The sequence below is a fragment of the Microcebus murinus genome, chromosome 5 (assembly GCF_040939455.1).
Source record: "Microcebus murinus isolate Inina chromosome 5, M.murinus_Inina_mat1.0, whole genome shotgun sequence".
Classification (NCBI taxonomy): Eukaryota; Metazoa; Chordata; class Mammalia; order Primates; family Cheirogaleidae; genus Microcebus; species Microcebus murinus.
The window spans coordinates 89,893,748-89,910,829 of NC_134108.1; the positions used below are offsets into that span (position 1 = coordinate 89,893,748).

The window sequence follows — 17,082 nt, forward strand, 5'->3', positions numbered from 1 at the left end:
TGGCAGAGATTTTGCATTTAAAAGATAAGTTTCTAAACTCATAATTTTCAAGTTTATAAAGGAGCTAATATATCACTGAAATTATTTTATAAGCTTGCCCACTTATAGATGTTTGGAATTAGAACCAGAGTACAGTTTCATACTAAAGTGTTTTCAGTTTTACCCAATGATAATATATCCATGAAATGTAAAAAGGAATGATGAAAAAAAAAAAAAAGATACCTTTGGACCTGGATGTAAGCCACATATTTTATCCTATCTGTTTTATGTTGTATAAATTATCTACCATTCTGTGTCTCTTCTCCATATGAAATATGGACACGATCTGACATCAGTTCACCTTTTAAAATACATCTATAGTCACACACACTTTGTTTTATTTACAAAGAACCTCTTCCACAGACCTCTACCTCCAACATACCCCACACTCATAAGTGATAGGGTAAGGATGTGTGCTTTGAACAATACTTGATAATTTTAAAAGTTACAGATTTAATGCTTTGCCCGAATGACCTTGCTAACTATGATTAGATTTTAAATGACTAGATTAACATGTTTATATACCTCTTTTATAATGTTGTCACCTGCTTTTTGGAATTTTAACAAAATTATAAGCACTTTGCAGACTGGCAGGCCACTCTCACAAAGTGTATTGACTTCCAAACATCGCTTGAAAGATGCAAGGAAAAACATAGAGAAGAATTAAAGTTTGAAAAAAGAGAAAGGAGTGTAGAGATATCTTCTAACTTAGCATATACTTTGTAACCAACCTGTATAAATTTAGTTTTTAAAATGTTCTAATTTGACATGGTTAGATTTTCATGTTAATCCTATGTCATAATAACAGTTTTGAAAAGATATGCCATTGGATTTTGATATCATAGGGATGCGGACCCTATTATTATTTCAGAAATAATTGAACATCTTCAGTTATGGGCAATTGATTGAAGATTGTATGTGCTAGGTGCTACCTATCAACAAGCCCCTACATCTGACTCTACAGATTTGCAGTTTTGAAAAGTATATTCTCTTTTAAAAGAATTGGGCCCATTCATCACATTTAGGAAAAATCTGAGTGAAACAAGGCGGCTTAGTAAATACTGAAGTTGAGCTGAACTGCCTCCTCTCACAATACATGCCATTATCTGAGTTACAAACTGTACATATTTTTGCATTTTAAACCTACACAAAGTAGCATATCTTTGTTGCTTTCTTTCTACAAGCTCTGTGGAAATGTGGAAAGGCACTTTTGCTGGAAAAGATGTATAGACTTATATCCTGAATTCAGACTATCCTGATTGTTTGTTTAAGCCTCAGCAGTTCATCATCCTTTGCCTCTTATAAATGTACAATTGTCAGAAGTTGCTAAAATATGTGTGTCTCACTGGGTTTGGGAATCCCAAGAATTCCTCAGCAGTTTTAATTGCTTGGCTTATGTAACTGGGCCCTATAATAACCCTGTTATAAAGGCCCATGGATTGTTGGTTTGGGTGCAATTAAAACAAACAGCTCATTGGGTCATTAGGAATTAGCCTTGGAGAAAAAGACCACCTGTTTATTTCTTTTAAAGAACCAGAAGTAAACATCCCCCACGGAAATGAGATTTGTTTAGACCCTCCAGGTGTTGAGAGTGGGAAAATACGAGCTGTGTTATAAATAATCAGAAGCAAAGTGGAAGGAAATGCTAATCAAAGGAAAGTGATAAGATGCCTTGTCAGGGGAAGGGAGTAGAAAAGATGTCCTTGAGGTTAAGGTTTGCTTATCACTTTGTCTTAGTCCTCTATTTCCACTCAAGAGTAACTTTCTGGATAAGTACGATGTTTAAATATTAAGTTAAAACCTATTATTGATTCTGTATCTGAACCATTTTTGGCGAAAATCATATGAATATTTTGAATTCATGAAGCCCAAATTATATACAAGCACAAACAATAAACATGGCAAGTAAGAGTGCAGTCCTGAAGTTAGATCACATTGGTTAGACTCTAAGGTCTAGCATCTACTGGCTGGATAACCTTTGGTAAGTTAGGTAACTTCCCTTTGCCTCCTTTTTCTCAGCTGCAAGTGGAGTTAATGGTAATACCCACATTATACAGTTGTCAGGATTAAAGGAGATATTGCATGTTAAGCCCTTAGAACGATGTGTTCAGTAGGATGCTGGCTGCTATTGTTTTAGAAAGTTTTTCAGGAATATTTAGAGAGAACCACTTATAATATCTTCACTAACTTTTAGGAAATTGCTGAAATGCTAGTTCAGCTATAATAGGAGTTACAGTAGCTAAGGTTAATGGTTAGACTCCACTGAAGCTACCTGTTAAAATGCTGCCCGGAATGCAGTTATGGATGCTGAGATTATCAACAGTTTATTTTAATTCTAATTTTGCTACTTGTACGAGCAGTAAACAAATTTATTAAAATTGGATCCAGTAGTATTGCTCACCGTGTTGCTCACATGTAAAATGAGCCGTTTTTATAGTCCATTGCAAATACACACATTAACCAGTCATTTGAATGAGTCATAGACCTAAAATGCCTTGCCTCACTATAAATGCTTCACGTAAACCCTGTGGCTATTCCATTTGTTGCTTAACAATAAATGTTTGCTAATTTAATAAAAAACTTTTCTCAAATGGCAGAAGGGAAATATTTCTGCTTGAAGTTTTGTTTTCTTTTAGTAGAACAAATATTTGACTTGGTCAAAGAAATATTGTTTAAGCTTCAGCTTTCCATTTTAGCAACTTAGATGATATCATCATACTGTTTTTCACTGGATGCTTTTTTTTTTTTTTTTTTAAGGAAGGAGACATAGTGTTAAATTAACTCTTATTAACTCTTAACAGCCTGGCTTTCTTTATTATTAATAGAACTGTCATTTAAATATTGTCATACTTTTAACAGCCTGCACACAAACCAGAGGGGTGATGTATCACTTTATGTTTTCAGGGACAACAGAAGAAAAAAATTCATGGCTGTTAAATTTTATTCCAATATCTTACAGCATTTACACTCAGGTAGAAAGGCCTGGGCTATTAAGTGTGCAGCTTCATTGTCTTGAAAACTAATGATCTACATTAGAAGACTCCTTCACTTCTTTTTCATGAGGATTCTTTCTCCATACCTGAAGCTGCTGAATTAATTGATGAAATATTTTTCTTTTGTTTTTATATTATTAATCAATAATTGCTAATGAGTAGCTCCATTTAAAATTAAATATCATAATTATTGAGCCAGATAGACTTTTTCAAGCAGTTTCTTGGATTCTTTATAACTAAGGGAAGTCTACCCCTAAGATTGACAAATATTAAAAAATAAATTCTACCCCATATTGTTAGGGGTACAGCAAAACTGCTTGTGAGAGTATAAATTAATACATTCTATCTGAAGGGCAATCTGACAGTATATATCTGAAAGAGAGAATGCAAACAGGAACTTCCAGGTCAGATGTTACCCACAGAATTGTTTTGCTTTTTTTCTTTTTGTAATTAATCTTGTTTTAAGACAATTGTAGATTCATGGGCAGCTGTAAGAAATAATACAGAGAGATCCTATTTTGCCCTATACTCAGTTTCTCTAGTGGTAACATCTTTATAGTAAAATATCACAGGCAGGATATTGACATTGATGCAGTTAAAAATACAGATAAGAGATTTCTATCATTCCTGTTGTCTTTTATAGCCACACACACCCACTCCCGCCCACTTCTATCCTCTCCTTAACTCCGGTCAACTACAAATCTAGTCTCCATGTCTATAACTTTTATCGTTTCAAGAATGTTTGAGTACTTTTTCAGCCATAAGCTCTTTCTCCACTGCTTGGAATATGATAACATGAATATTAGATCTTCTTTTATGGGTCCACAGGTTCCTGAGGCTCTGTTGGATTTTTTTTTTTTTCCCATGCCTATTTTCTATTATTCAGTTTGGGTTGTGTAGTTTCTGTTCTTCTGTCATCCAATTTACTGAATCTTTCCTCTGTCCCCTTCATTGAGCTGATCCACTGAGATTTTTATTTCAGTTATATTTTTCAGTTCTAAAATTTTCATTTGGGTCTTCTTTTACATGTATATTCTATTTCTTTGCTGAGATGTTCTATTTTGTTGCTGAGGCCTTCTAATTTTTTATTTGTTTCAACCGTGAGCATTCAAAAACGCTTGTTGAAGCATATTTATCATAGCTGCTTTAAAATCATTGTCAGATAATTCTGCCATTTCTGCCATCTAGGTATTGGCATCTCTGTGATTACCTTCTTTAATTTAGTTTGAGATCTTCCTGGTTCTTATATGATGTTATTGAGGCTTGGATTTTAAACTTTCTGCTTTAACTGCCTTTCTCTGATAATACTCTGGGAAAAGAAGCTAGGGGTGCTACCAGGTGGAGGTAGAAGTCCTCTGTTGGAAGTGGGGAGGTATGCTCCTCACTTCTGGGTGGCAGTGGGAGTTCCAGCTCTCCTCAGGATCTCCAGGGACAGCGTAGGCTGGGACCTTGCTTTTGGCCAGTGGGGATGAAGGTTCTGGCTCCCTAATTGGCCTTCTCTAATGTCATCCCAGCAGGAGTGTTGGGAACCTTATGATAGCCTCATTAGGGTGGACATCTAGGGTCCCTTTCATCCTTTCTTGGCATGAGTGTGATTAGGGCCACTTTTTTTCTTTCTGTAGTGTTTGGTTGGAATAGAGTCGTTATGGTCTAAAAGTTTTCTGTCTTGCTAGTCTACCCCTTTCCTGGTCCTTTGGCTAGAGAGAGCAGGGTTGTCTTGGGCTTTATCTGTGCACATTGGTGTTGCCAGTTTTTCTAGTGTCCAATTCTGGATAGGGGAGGCAAAAAAGAAAACCCAGAGAACTCACCATCATGTTATCCCTTGGGGCCCAAGGTCCGTAGCAGTTCTACTCTCTTTTCTTCTTTTTGTGGTCTTCTGTATATAATACAATGCCCAGGATTTTTAGGCATACTTATCATGAAGAACAGAGAGAAGTCCATCTACTCCATCATCCCATTAGTTGGCGTAGTGTTGCATAGAGTTTTAACAGTATGAATTATTTTTCAATCTACCTTCTTATTTCTACCCTTCTTTCCCCTAACCTAGCTATTCCCCCACCCACATCTGGATTTCCAGCTTCTTTTGAAAAGTTAGAAGATCTGTCAGTACTAGACTGGAGTACCCACAATGCTCATAATTCGTTATTTCTTCCAGCAGAGGCCACTGTTAGTTATCATTCATCATTGTTGCTTGTGGTGTCACATGCCCACTGTAGTCACTTTTGGTAACTGCTTGGCCATGGGAAGCAATGGGTTTATCTGATGTTAGGCATTGAAAATGTTCATGCTCTTTGACTTCACAGTCACTTCTAGGAAGCTACACCAAGGAACTAATTATAGATGCCAACAGAAACTTACGCACAAGGATAGTGATTACAGGGTTGTTTATATAATAGCAAAAAAATGCAGAAAGCCTAAATGAAAATATCCAGGTATGCTAGAATACAGTGATGTTATTTAAAAAGAATATGACATGGGAAATATTCATAATAAATGAAAAAGCAGGATATGAAACTGTTTATGTAATGTTATCCCAGAGCTTCACAAATCTTGTCTTTCAACTTCTGGAAGAAAATTCACTAAAATACCAACAGTATTACCTCCAAGTTTTAATTTCCTCCTGTATATTTTTCTGTGCTTTATGAATTTCTACTGTGCTCATGAATTACTGTTATGATCAAGATAATAAAATTTCTTAAAATATTTAAGAATGCTCTTGATAGTGTTTTATGCCATTATTAAATGAGATGTTCAAAAATTATACATGAATCATTTGGGAGTCTATGCTGTCTACACATGGAGACATATTTACAAATCCATTTATACATAATGGTATAATAAGTAAATGGGAATATTTCGTTCTTTTTGCTAAGAATCATGTACTTTGGTAGCAGAATGCTGTCTGCATATCAAATGAGTTGAGGTGCTGGGTGAAATTATTAAAAGATGGTACCTAGCTGTTGACTGTTGTAGCTATTATTTTTGATAGTACTCCTAAGGAGCAAATTATCAAGACTGCTAGAAGAAGAAGCAACAGTGCTAGCTGTCTTAAAATCATTAATGCAGTGTTATGAATTCAACATGTTTTAAGAGCTTGTGCTTAATTACTCTACGGAGCGTTCTCCTTTCTTTATAACTCAGTCATTATTATGAATTATTTTAGGATGCCATGAAGAGATAAGCTCAGATTTTCCACTTGTGTAATAAGGATATTTAAAAAGAAACGTAGATAGGTATTTTTCTGACACCAGTTACAGCAACTTGCTGACCTAATTATTTATCTTTTATTTAGTTTGACCAAGCAGCTGATGCTGAGTTATCCTGGATTACTGAAACAGAAAAGAAATTGATGTCTCTGGGTGACATCAGGCTTGAGCAAGACCAGACTTCTGCTCAGCTGCAGGTTCAAAAGGTGAAGAAATACATTTCTAATTGCCATCTAAATTTATTTGCTGGTGTGCTCCAAGTCTATAAAGTGTGTTTACATGATTTACTTTTAAAGACCCCGCTAATGTTACTTGTTATTTTTAACTACTCCACCTAATTGCTTTCATTTTAGTCACGTGCTTTCTTTTTTTCTTAATGTTTTTGTCTTTATTTTGGTAAATCGTAGACGTTCACCATGGAGATTTTGAGACACAAGGATATTATTGATGAACTTGTTAAATCTGGGCACAAAGTCATGACCACATGCAGTGAAGAGGAAAAGCAGTCAATGAAGGTATAATCTTGTCTGTGGGCTGGTGGTGGGGCTCTTGAAGAAACAGCATGTGTTAAGCTTTCAGTCCTAGGAAAGCACTTTTCCTTGATCATCGGCTTCTATTTAAGCAGTGAAAATCGTTAGTTTTAAATAAGGCATTTTTCAATTTTACAGAATAACAGTGAAAGGAATATTCCTTAAGGGAATTACCATGAGGACAATCTATTTTAATAGGCATAAAGGCTATTAAGGTTTGAATCCTTGATTAACTGACATACATTAAGCATTCAATTAATGTTGGCTGCATTATTACCGTTATTACTGGTGTAAGTTATTGTTTTTTTATATATGTCAACTGTTGGTTAGATGCTTCAGGGACATTTGGGCCTCTTGAACTGAAACAAAAACCAAAATATGTGGTTCTCTCTAATGCTAAAATCCATTTTGTATAAAGTTATAGCAAGCTATACAGGAAAACAATGAACTGAGTAATTAAAGAAGCATCCAGTTTATGTTATTTTAATGATCCTTTAAATTGGTAGAAAACCAAGCCACAAGTAAAAATGTTCAATTCATATTCAGACATCTGAACAGCGTAAAGAAATTAATATATATTAATGCTTCTGGTAGGAGAAATATCTCATAGCAAAAATATATATATAAATCTCTATGCCTAAAATCACATTTTAAAGAGTATTCATTGCTTTTACTGTATACCATAGATAAAATAACAGAATGCACAACATAGTGATACTTTCTCTTTTATTTGTACTCTGCAATGGAAATTTGCTTGTTTCTAATAGTCTTTATTATTTTTGTAAAGAATCTGACATGAAAAATACAGATCATCATGAAATAATTTCTTTGTTATTCTGTGGTTTGTTGAGTTGCTGTTGTGCTTTATCTTCTGTTATTAGCTTTTGCTGTGAATTTATATCATAATCTTTATCACTGTGACTGCCCCACAAAATCAGTATATGGCACAATGTTCTACTTTAATTCTAATATATATAATTAATTTTGTTGACTAGCAGTTCTTACAATTTTATTTGGGAAAAAAAATAGTCTTTCTTTTTTTTCTAGAAAATAAGGTAAATGTTACTATAATCACATGAGACTTGTTTTCTAACCTTGAAGACATTGTAAGATTGGCTGGAGAATTTTGCTTATCGTATTTGGAGAGCTCAGTGTCTTATTCATAAATACTTGAGGCCCTTTATTTTAAAATGAACTTTTATACATGGAAATGATTAAAATCTGAATAGCTGTTATTGATTTATTTATTTAAGATACATTTGTTGGGCGCCTACTCGGTGCCGGGTGTACAGTGCTGGACAAAGTATTCTGGAGTACGGGTGCCACTTGGCCTGACCAATTAAACACATTTCATCATCTTATTTTCTAGAGAAAACTGGACAAGGTACTGAAGAAGTATGATGCCATCTGCCAGATAAACTCAGAGAGGTATCTGCAGCTAGAACGGGCACAGTCCCTGGTTAACCAGTTCTGGGAAACATATGAAGAACTTTGGCCATGGCTGACAGAAACGCAAAGGATCATCTCTCAACTTCCTGCACCGGCCCTTGAATATGAAACTCTAAGGCAACAGCAGGAAGAACATCGGGTAAGCTTGGTGTGAACGAGAGTGTTGTCGTGCTCTCCATTAGAAAAGAATCATCATTTTTATGGTGTTTTTGGATGCTGTTAGACACCTTACATGAATAGGACGTTTCAGTAATGTCGTGTTTCGGTCTGCGTAATTGCTTCCTACGTAATTGCTTACCCTCTTATCCAAGGTTGCAGTGAGAAGACTTGTTTTAGATAGACTGCATTGTATATGTCATTAATTACATCACAACTGCATAAATAGTATGAAGTATAAGCCATCTGGATGGCAAATAATTCTCATTTTAAAATGTTACAGAAACAAGCTTTTGGAGTTCTTTCAACTTACACACATGAAATTGCTTTCAACTTATATATCTAGAATGTAAATAAAGAGTAGAAATATATGGAAGAGCCTTGATTGGACTCCCATGAGCCAGAAACAAGGCCATTGAGCTTGGAGAAAATGGACAATATAATGAATATGTCAAAATAGCAATATCGTGAAAGCTGTGAAAAGAAAAATATTGAAATGCAGACACAAGTTGTTTCCTCTTTTTTTTTTTTTTCGTCTTATGTACCTGGAACTCTTTAAGTTCTTGCCTCTGCAAGTGTTGATGAGTAAACTGGGGAGTACATTTACAACTGCAATTATATCAGTTTTAAACATATATGAAATGGCGTTATGAAGCCCTCATTTCAGCAGTCACTTAATTCTTAATGTGGCTTAAAATTTTGCAACGGTTTGGGTGAGAGAGTGTTCAAGACTATGAGTAAAAAACCTGGAGTTCTTGCTGTTTATGGACTTGTGAACCTAGTTGCTCTTCCAGATCTGTACAAGAGGTACTCTGAGACTAATCATGGTCTATCTCTGTGTGTGTGTGTGTGTGTGTGTGTGTGTGTGTGTGTGAGAGAGAGAGAGAGAGAGAGAGAGAGAGAGAGAGAGAGAGAGAGAGAGAGTTTAACTCAGCGTATATTACATCATTTTTTGGAATATATGACATACTTGTTAATCTTATTTACTTTTTTAATGTATTGGCACTGAAGACTATCTCTAACTGAAGTAGTTATTTAGAAGACAGTTTTAAAGAACATTATTTAATGCAAAATAGAAATCTTATGACGTTTTATCTAAATCATTTAGCAAGAGAAAGACAAACTACTGTGTTTCCCCGAAAATAAGACAGGTCTTATATTTATTTTTCCTCCAGAAGACACCCTAGGGCTTATTTTCAGGGGATGTGTTATTTTCCCCTCAAAGCCTCAGCTTGCAGCACACACAGGATGGCCGGGACCTGACAGGGGGAGCTGACCTTGTTGGTGGGGCTGCCCACACCTTCCCGGTCACCTCTGGGATAGTAGCTGTCACGATGGGGCAGATGAGAAGGACTGCTCGTCTTCTTTACCACTCTGCAATGAAATGCATGAGTTGTGCAGACATGCTGCGTAGCCACGCCCATCACTAGGTCTTATTTTCATGGTAGGGCTTATATTGTGCAAATGCTTACAAATCCTGCTAGGGCTCATTTTATGGGTAGGTCTTATTTTCGGGGAAACATGGTGTGTAGAATTTAATTTAATTTAAGTGTAAAGGTTTATTTGTGGCAGAAATCCTGATGTCTAGTCACTGAATTTTTAAATTTTTTTTATTTCAAAATATTAATTAGTGGGGTATAAGGTTTTTATTACATGGATATCTTGTACAATGCTTAATTCAGGGCTTTTGGTGTGCCCATCACCAGAATAGTGTTCACTGTACCCAACAGGTAAGTTTTTATCGCACACCCACCCTCCTGCCCTACCCCCTCCTGTTTTCTCATGTGCTTATATCGCTTTGTGACTGTGTGTACCCATCTATTAACTCCCACTTATTAGTGAGAAGAGTGGTGTTTGGTTTTCCATTCCTGGGATACTTCACTTAGGATAATGGTCTCCATTTCCCTCCATGTGACATTATTTCATTCCTTTTTTATGGCTGAGTAGACACATATACCACATTTTCTTTATCCACTCATGAATTGAAGGGCACTTGGGTTGATTCCACATCTTTGCAATTGTGAATTATTCTGCAGTAAACATTCGAGTGCAGGTGTCTTTTATATAATATGGCTCCATTTCCTTTGGGTAAGATACCCAGTAGGCAGGTTGTTGTATCAAATGGTAGTTCTACATTTATTTCTTCGAGGAATCTCCATATTGTTTTCCATAGAGGTTGTACCAATTTGCAGATGATTTGAATGGCTATGTTTCTAGCATAACATGAAATAGGTTGGAAAGGCTCATTATTGAGCTGAAATTTTCAAAGTTGAGTTAATTTTCCTTTTTTGCAATATCACTGAGCTCTCAAAACAAATTTGTGATTGTATATGTACCGAACTTTGTAGCCAAGTCTTCAAATTATTTAAACTGAAAGCTTTACCATTTCAGAATATGTGTAATCTCGCACAATGCATTTCTTCTCCAGCTCCACAACATCCCATCCATCTATTGTGGGGGAAGATCTAGTTCATCCTAGCCAGGAATGAAAAATGGCTCCAAGGGCCATGTTACCCAGTGATAGATAATCTTAAAGTCACACTAGGTATCTCCAACATGATTGGACTCCTATGACAGTATTTTGCCAAGAATTGTTTTGTCACACGTGAGGCAAAAGGCACCTCTTATTGGCCCTATTTCCCATTCACATGTACCCCCAAGTGGCCATCCAATAGATGTTCTCTTGCCTGTCATGGAACAGTCTAAAAATGGCTCATCTTCCTACTCCCCAAGCCAACTTGCCTCATGGTGGTTCTGCACAGGTAAAATCTACCTAGATTCTAGGCAACTCAAGAAATCTCAGCAGGGCTCTTGTATACTATGTGAGAGTCTCTTGATAACTCAGAGTGTAATCTTGTTACCCAAGCGTGCCTTTTAGAATATTGAAACTGGAATGTGTATGACCTCTACAGTTTTTCCTTTTCCATGAGATTGTATATTGCTGATATTAGCATCACAATGTCCATTTGGTAAAGCAGCAGAAAGATATAATCTAATTACGTGAAACAAAAATAAGAAAACAGCCTGGAACATGCAGGCACAAGATCATAGACGTGGCCCTCCCATGTTCTTATGAGCAATATGTTAGATTAGACCCCTCCCCCTTTTAAAATTGAGTTTGTGTTTATTTAGTCCTTTCCAAAAGTGATTTAGGGAAGTCCTCTAAAAACCTTAAAAAATAATTTGCTCCATTGGGGATAGTTGATGTAATGCACCAATTTCCTCAGCAAGTTCTTGAAATAATCTGTATGATTGATTTTAGTAAACACTTTCAATAACAACTACATTTGTGGCCCTCCTGGTGATTCTTCTTGATGAATGATAGAAATCAAAATTTCCAGGAAGATAATGGTAGCGTAGCTAGACTATCTTTCCTGAATGCAATTTATCTCAGAGATGCCTTTTTTAGGGGCTGGACAGCAAACAGTTTGGAAATACACATTCTGGTGAGGACAAGGAACTGCTCATGAGGGAACCTAATCTATAATGCAAGGTCCCCTCAATGCAACAAATGCAAGACCCCCTCAGTGCTGCATGGCGGCCAGCCTCAGAGAAACCTCCAGGCAAAGACATCTCCCCTTGGGAATGGCTTTGGATTTAACCCAAGAAAAAATTCTCCGTGGAAGCTCTGGGGTCCGTGAAGGGTAGATGTTCCTGCTTTATTCAGGCTCTCAACACATCATCTCCATTAGAGGGAATGGGCTCCACTTGGATTCCACACCCACTCATTAGTATACATATCGTTCTATCTCTTCATTAGATGACAAAATTATGCAACATGTTCATATGACACACATTTTTCCTTAAATACACCTTACAAATAATGCTCAGTATACAACTGTGTATTTGATAGATTGATTACCCTTGCAAGCTTTAACATTTTAAAGTAATGAACAGAAATAGGTTCCTTCATACATGTATGTCTGTAGCCTATATGTGTGTAGAATAGATCATACATATGTATGTAATACAGTATGTGTGTGTGCAGTATGTGTGTGTGGACTCACATATGTAAATGCAGTTGTCAAACGCTCTCGTCAAAATGTGCTGCTCTTGGTATGGAACGCATTATGAACTGGGATTCATTATTTTACTCAACCAGCATTCCTGTGAGTACCCTTTAAGGGGCTTTGGCGTGACCAGACTGTTGTTTAATCTTTGTGTCAGGGCCAGCTCTTCCTGGCCAAGGGTTGTATGAGCCATCATGTGTTAAATGCCTTGTGATGGGGAGGGTGTTTGTTTGGAGTTTCTTTCCAGCTGGATGCATTGGGAGTGTAGACAGCTGTAATATGGAGGTGTGACCCTGAGATACTGAGAAGCTGTTTGGTTTGTTATAGCAACTGCGAGAGCTGATAGCCGAACACAAGCCTCATATAGATAAGATGAACAAAACTGGGCCACAGTTACTGGAATTGAGCCCAGGGGAAGGCTTTTCTATCCAAGAGAAGTATGTGGCAGCTGACACCCTTTACAGTCAAATTAAAGAAGATGTCAAAAAGCGAGCTGTGGCATTGGATGAAGCCATTTCTCAGTCAACTCAGGTAATCATTTATACTAGGAATAGAATTGAGTTCTGCCAAACAGCAGAGCACAGAAAGGCATTTTCCTGGATCTTCTGATTAAATTTCAACTAAAATTATTTCACTACATTAAATCTGGGTATTGATGTCATTGTCTCTTGAAGGCGATGTTTGCTTGGGTCCTGCCCTTATATTTCTCTTCCTGCTTGTGGACAATAAAAAATAATTTTCAGTGACTTAAGAAATATGCAGTTGTCATCATTGTCCAAATATTTAATTGTCTATCCTGAGTAGAATGTGATATTTGCCATTGGAAGAGATAAAAGAAAGCATTATTAATAAAATTCTCCCAAGAAGGCAAAAAGAAGAAAGAATAATAGGCTGAATAAGAAGAAAAAGAATATGAAGTTGGAAATTGATTTTTTTCTGTTTTTTGAAAATTCTTTTTCAAGAAGTTGAATTTAGAAATACCTACAGATTTTTCCATTTCCAGTGATCATGGTTTTTATCATTAGATAGAGGACATTTGAATCGTCCATTTTTTGTAATCCTCTGTGATGTTTCCTTCAACTTTGAGAATAGTGTAGAACCTGAGAATGAACAATGTTTTTATAACTTTGCTTAATTGTCTGTGGTACCTTTGCAAACTCAAATTCAAAATTCTCCCATGTGTCTGATTATGTGTTTGACCATGATGAATTAAATACAAACTTCTGATACAACGTTGGGGAAGTTTTTGTTTTGTTTAATTTTTTAACATTTTTTAGTTCAGGAAATGCATAACTTAAGGAATCCCTTGAATCTAATCAAAATTGTTTGTGAATTTCACATTTAACAATATAATTTTTTAAGAGACCAAAATAGCCATTAAAAATGAAAACCATCAATTTCAGTAGATGAACACCTAGCTTATTGAACTTATTTTTAAAAATTAATTTGAATTATGATAATAAGATAAAGCAACAAGTAAAACAGATGCTGCTGTCGAGTGGTCCAGTTATACATTAACATTTGCCACTTCTTAATGGATGCACTCTATTTATAAGAAACTAATGCTATTCTACATAGGGAGTACATACAAGTCATGACTTTTGTCATGTCTTTGTATACCAGCCAGATGTAACTCTTTGGATGGATATGTTGATAAAGAGGCTAAGATTTAATTCTTAATTGTGATATAAATTGTTTTTTTTCATCCCAATTTCACAATTCGATATTACAGATTTTTCCCCATATATTATGATCCCTTTGTTTTACTACTAGTTCCATGACAAGACAGATCAGATTCTGGAGAGCCTGGAACGCATTGTGGAGCGTTTGAGGCAGCCACCGTCTATTTCTGCGGAGGTCGAGAAGATCAAGGAGCAGATCAGTGAGAATAAGAATGTGTCAGTAGACATGGAAAAGCTACAGCCATTGTATGAAACTCTTAAACAGAGAGGAGAGGAAATGATTGCTAGATCTGGGGGCACTGATAAAGACATATCTGCCAAAGGTAATAATTTTGGAATAAGGAAACAAACTTTAACCCTTCAAAGAATTCTAAAATTTCATGTTGTTTACTGGTGGTTCAGTTGCATAACAAAATGCCAGATCTTAGAAAAGGTATTACCAATGTCATGTATTCAGGGTAAAGGACTGTGTGCACTTATCCCTTGATAATGTCTTCCTGTGTTTGTAAAATCAATCAGTCAAATACAAGGTGTACCATTATACAAACATAATGTGTTCTCCAGGCCTTCTAAACCAGTAGGTTAAAGCATAAGGCTTATACGGCCAAATCTAGGGGTTTTTTTTCTCACTGCTGACTGCACTAGCTTACATAGAATGCTTACTCCGGGCCATAGCCACAGAAATTGCAACCATGGCCATAGCCAGCCCTCTTAGAAATAATCTGCAGAGTATCAAAAGGAAGAACATGTGTTGTGTATAGAGGACATTCATGATAAGGGTACTCTAGAATCAAGCCCAAAATACGTATCCTACATTGTTATGTTCCTGGGACTGAACAGACAACTTTATTGTTGATTTAGAGAGCATAGAAAATATACTTAGGTTATTATTTCGCTTTCTTTTGGATTAAGGCCAGCCTTAGTGAACTTGAAACTTGACAAACTTTGTTGTACTGTGAACTCACTTAGCTTTGAGCATCCACTTTTGTCAGGAAGAGCCTTGGTTCAGCAGGAGCGGGAGACCCAGCGGTCTTGGATTGTCTGGGATAGGTCCCATTGATATACCCACTAGACTGGGGTCAACCCAAATTTGGTTCAGTTTTAGATATTTAGCAAGTTGAATCTAAAACGTTCTGCTGTATCATTTACATGGGGCTAACCCATAGCCTTGTTGGTATTGTTTTGCTCCCTAGCTGTTCAGGATAAGCTTGACCAAATGGTTTTCATTTGGGAGAACATACACACGCTGGTGGAAGAAAGGGAAGCCAAACTACTAGATGTCATGGAACTAGCAGAAAAGTTCTGGTGTGATCACATGTCCTTGGTAGTTACCACTAAAGATACTCAAGATTTCATCCGGGACCTGGAAGATCCTGGAATTGATCCCTCAGTAGTAAAACAACAGCAAGAAGCAGCAGAGGTAAGCAGAAAAATCTCATTTTTAAATAAGTTGTGCCATAATGAAACCTGGATTCCTTTAGTAAATATTAGGAATTACTCTGTTAAAATTTATACTTGGTTTCAAAAGTGGAATGTGCAGTGAAACAGCAGGAGGTAGAGTATATCCACAAATTTCACTTGGAGACTAGTTGTTTAAAATAATTTCTCTCCATCCCTACTGTGTTTCTGCCTTGTTTCAGGATCTCATTATCTCTTTTTTTGGCTTCCAAAGTAATGCAAACTGTAGAGTGTCTGTCCTTGCCAGGCAATCTAACCTTGCTGCCAGTTGTCTCTCTAGATCTGCTCTTCTCATGTCTCTGCCTAATCCTCCTCAGGGACATCCATTGCCCGCTGGAAAAAGCTCAGACTCCCTAGAACAGGGTATGCAGCTTTTGCATCCCAGCCTAGCCCATGCCTATGATCCCAAAGCCATTTTTTCCACTGCTCCTGTACCACGCTCCCTCTCTTCCAGTAATTAGAAAGTGGCATTCCCCAAAACTGCTATGCTCTCTGCTGGCATCTGAGCCTTTGCACACTGCCACTCTTCTAGAAAAGCCTGCTCAAGTTTCAATGTTCAGTTGAATTACTAGCCACCATGTACGGTCCTTTCTTGGATACTTAGCAGACTTAGTTCATCTGTATTCTCATAGTACTTTCCTCACGCGAAGGACTCTGCACATAGTATGACTTACTGTTGCTCATACTTCTGTCTTTCCTACCAGACCCTAGACCCCTGGGAGAGGAATAGCTAGTACCTATCATTCTTTCTATCCCCAGTGCCTAGTTGAGGGCTTGGTCCATGCTTATTTAATGTTTGTTGAATGAATTAATATATTTAACCAAGAAGATGAAAGCAAAGATCTGATAACTGCATTTCTGTTGTAGTATTTTTGTAATTTACACGTCCTACCTACGGTAATGACATAAAATTTAACTCCAAAGTTAGATCTACTAACAAATACATTAATAGATGTGAAGTCTTTGAACTCACATTTTACTTATGTCTATTTTAAATGTATATTGCCAAACTTGTTGGTTTGGAAAACAAAAAGTCTTTCTATGCTTTACAGCATTGCTGATATTTTTTAAATTTTTGTTTTTGTATTTGTTATAGTATTTTTTATTTCTTATTTTTAAAATACTGTCTTTATAATAACATTTAGCATTTGTAATTCAAAGGGTGCTATTTTTCCTTTAAAATATTTTTCCCCTTGTCGAAAAATTTGTTACAGAAACCCAGAAAACAGAAGAAAATAAAAATGGTTGTCATCACACGTCCAGAAATAATTACCATTAATATTTTTTGTGTGCACCTTTTTAATTTCAGTGTGGTTTTGCTTAAAAGTCTAAGGCTGTCATTTTCTCCTTCTAGGCCATTAGGGAAGAAATAGATGGGCTCCAAGAAGAGCTGGATATAGTTATTAACCTGGGTTCTGAACTCATTGCCGCGTGTGGGGAGCCTGATAAACCCATTGTCAAGAAGAGTATAGATGAGGTACAACTGGTTTATGTTCTACTCTTATCAGAATGCTTTTTTTAAAAAAATATAGTTAACTAAAATATATGTGTTAAAAGTA

The 17,082-nt window shown here is 36.4% G+C and overlaps 1 protein-coding gene across 26 annotated transcripts in view; it reads left to right on the forward strand.

The window, feature by feature from the left end:
- The window catches only part of DST (dystonin), a 462,173-nt gene that overhangs the window by 395,349 nt on the left and 49,742 nt on the right, over positions 1 to 17,082 (forward strand). For all 26 annotated transcript variants that reach the window (XM_020287134.2, XM_076003259.1, XM_076003267.1 and 23 more), the window contains 7 exons: positions 6,325 to 6,444; positions 6,646 to 6,753; positions 8,138 to 8,356; positions 12,711 to 12,914; positions 14,157 to 14,388; positions 15,259 to 15,485; positions 16,878 to 17,000. In XM_020287134.2, the coding sequence (XP_020142723.2) occupies positions 6,325 to 6,444; positions 6,646 to 6,753; positions 8,138 to 8,356; positions 12,711 to 12,914; positions 14,157 to 14,388; positions 15,259 to 15,485; positions 16,878 to 17,000 (1,233 nt within the window). The remainder of the gene's footprint in view (positions 1 to 6,324; positions 6,445 to 6,645; positions 6,754 to 8,137; positions 8,357 to 12,710; positions 12,915 to 14,156; positions 14,389 to 15,258; positions 15,486 to 16,877; positions 17,001 to 17,082) is intronic.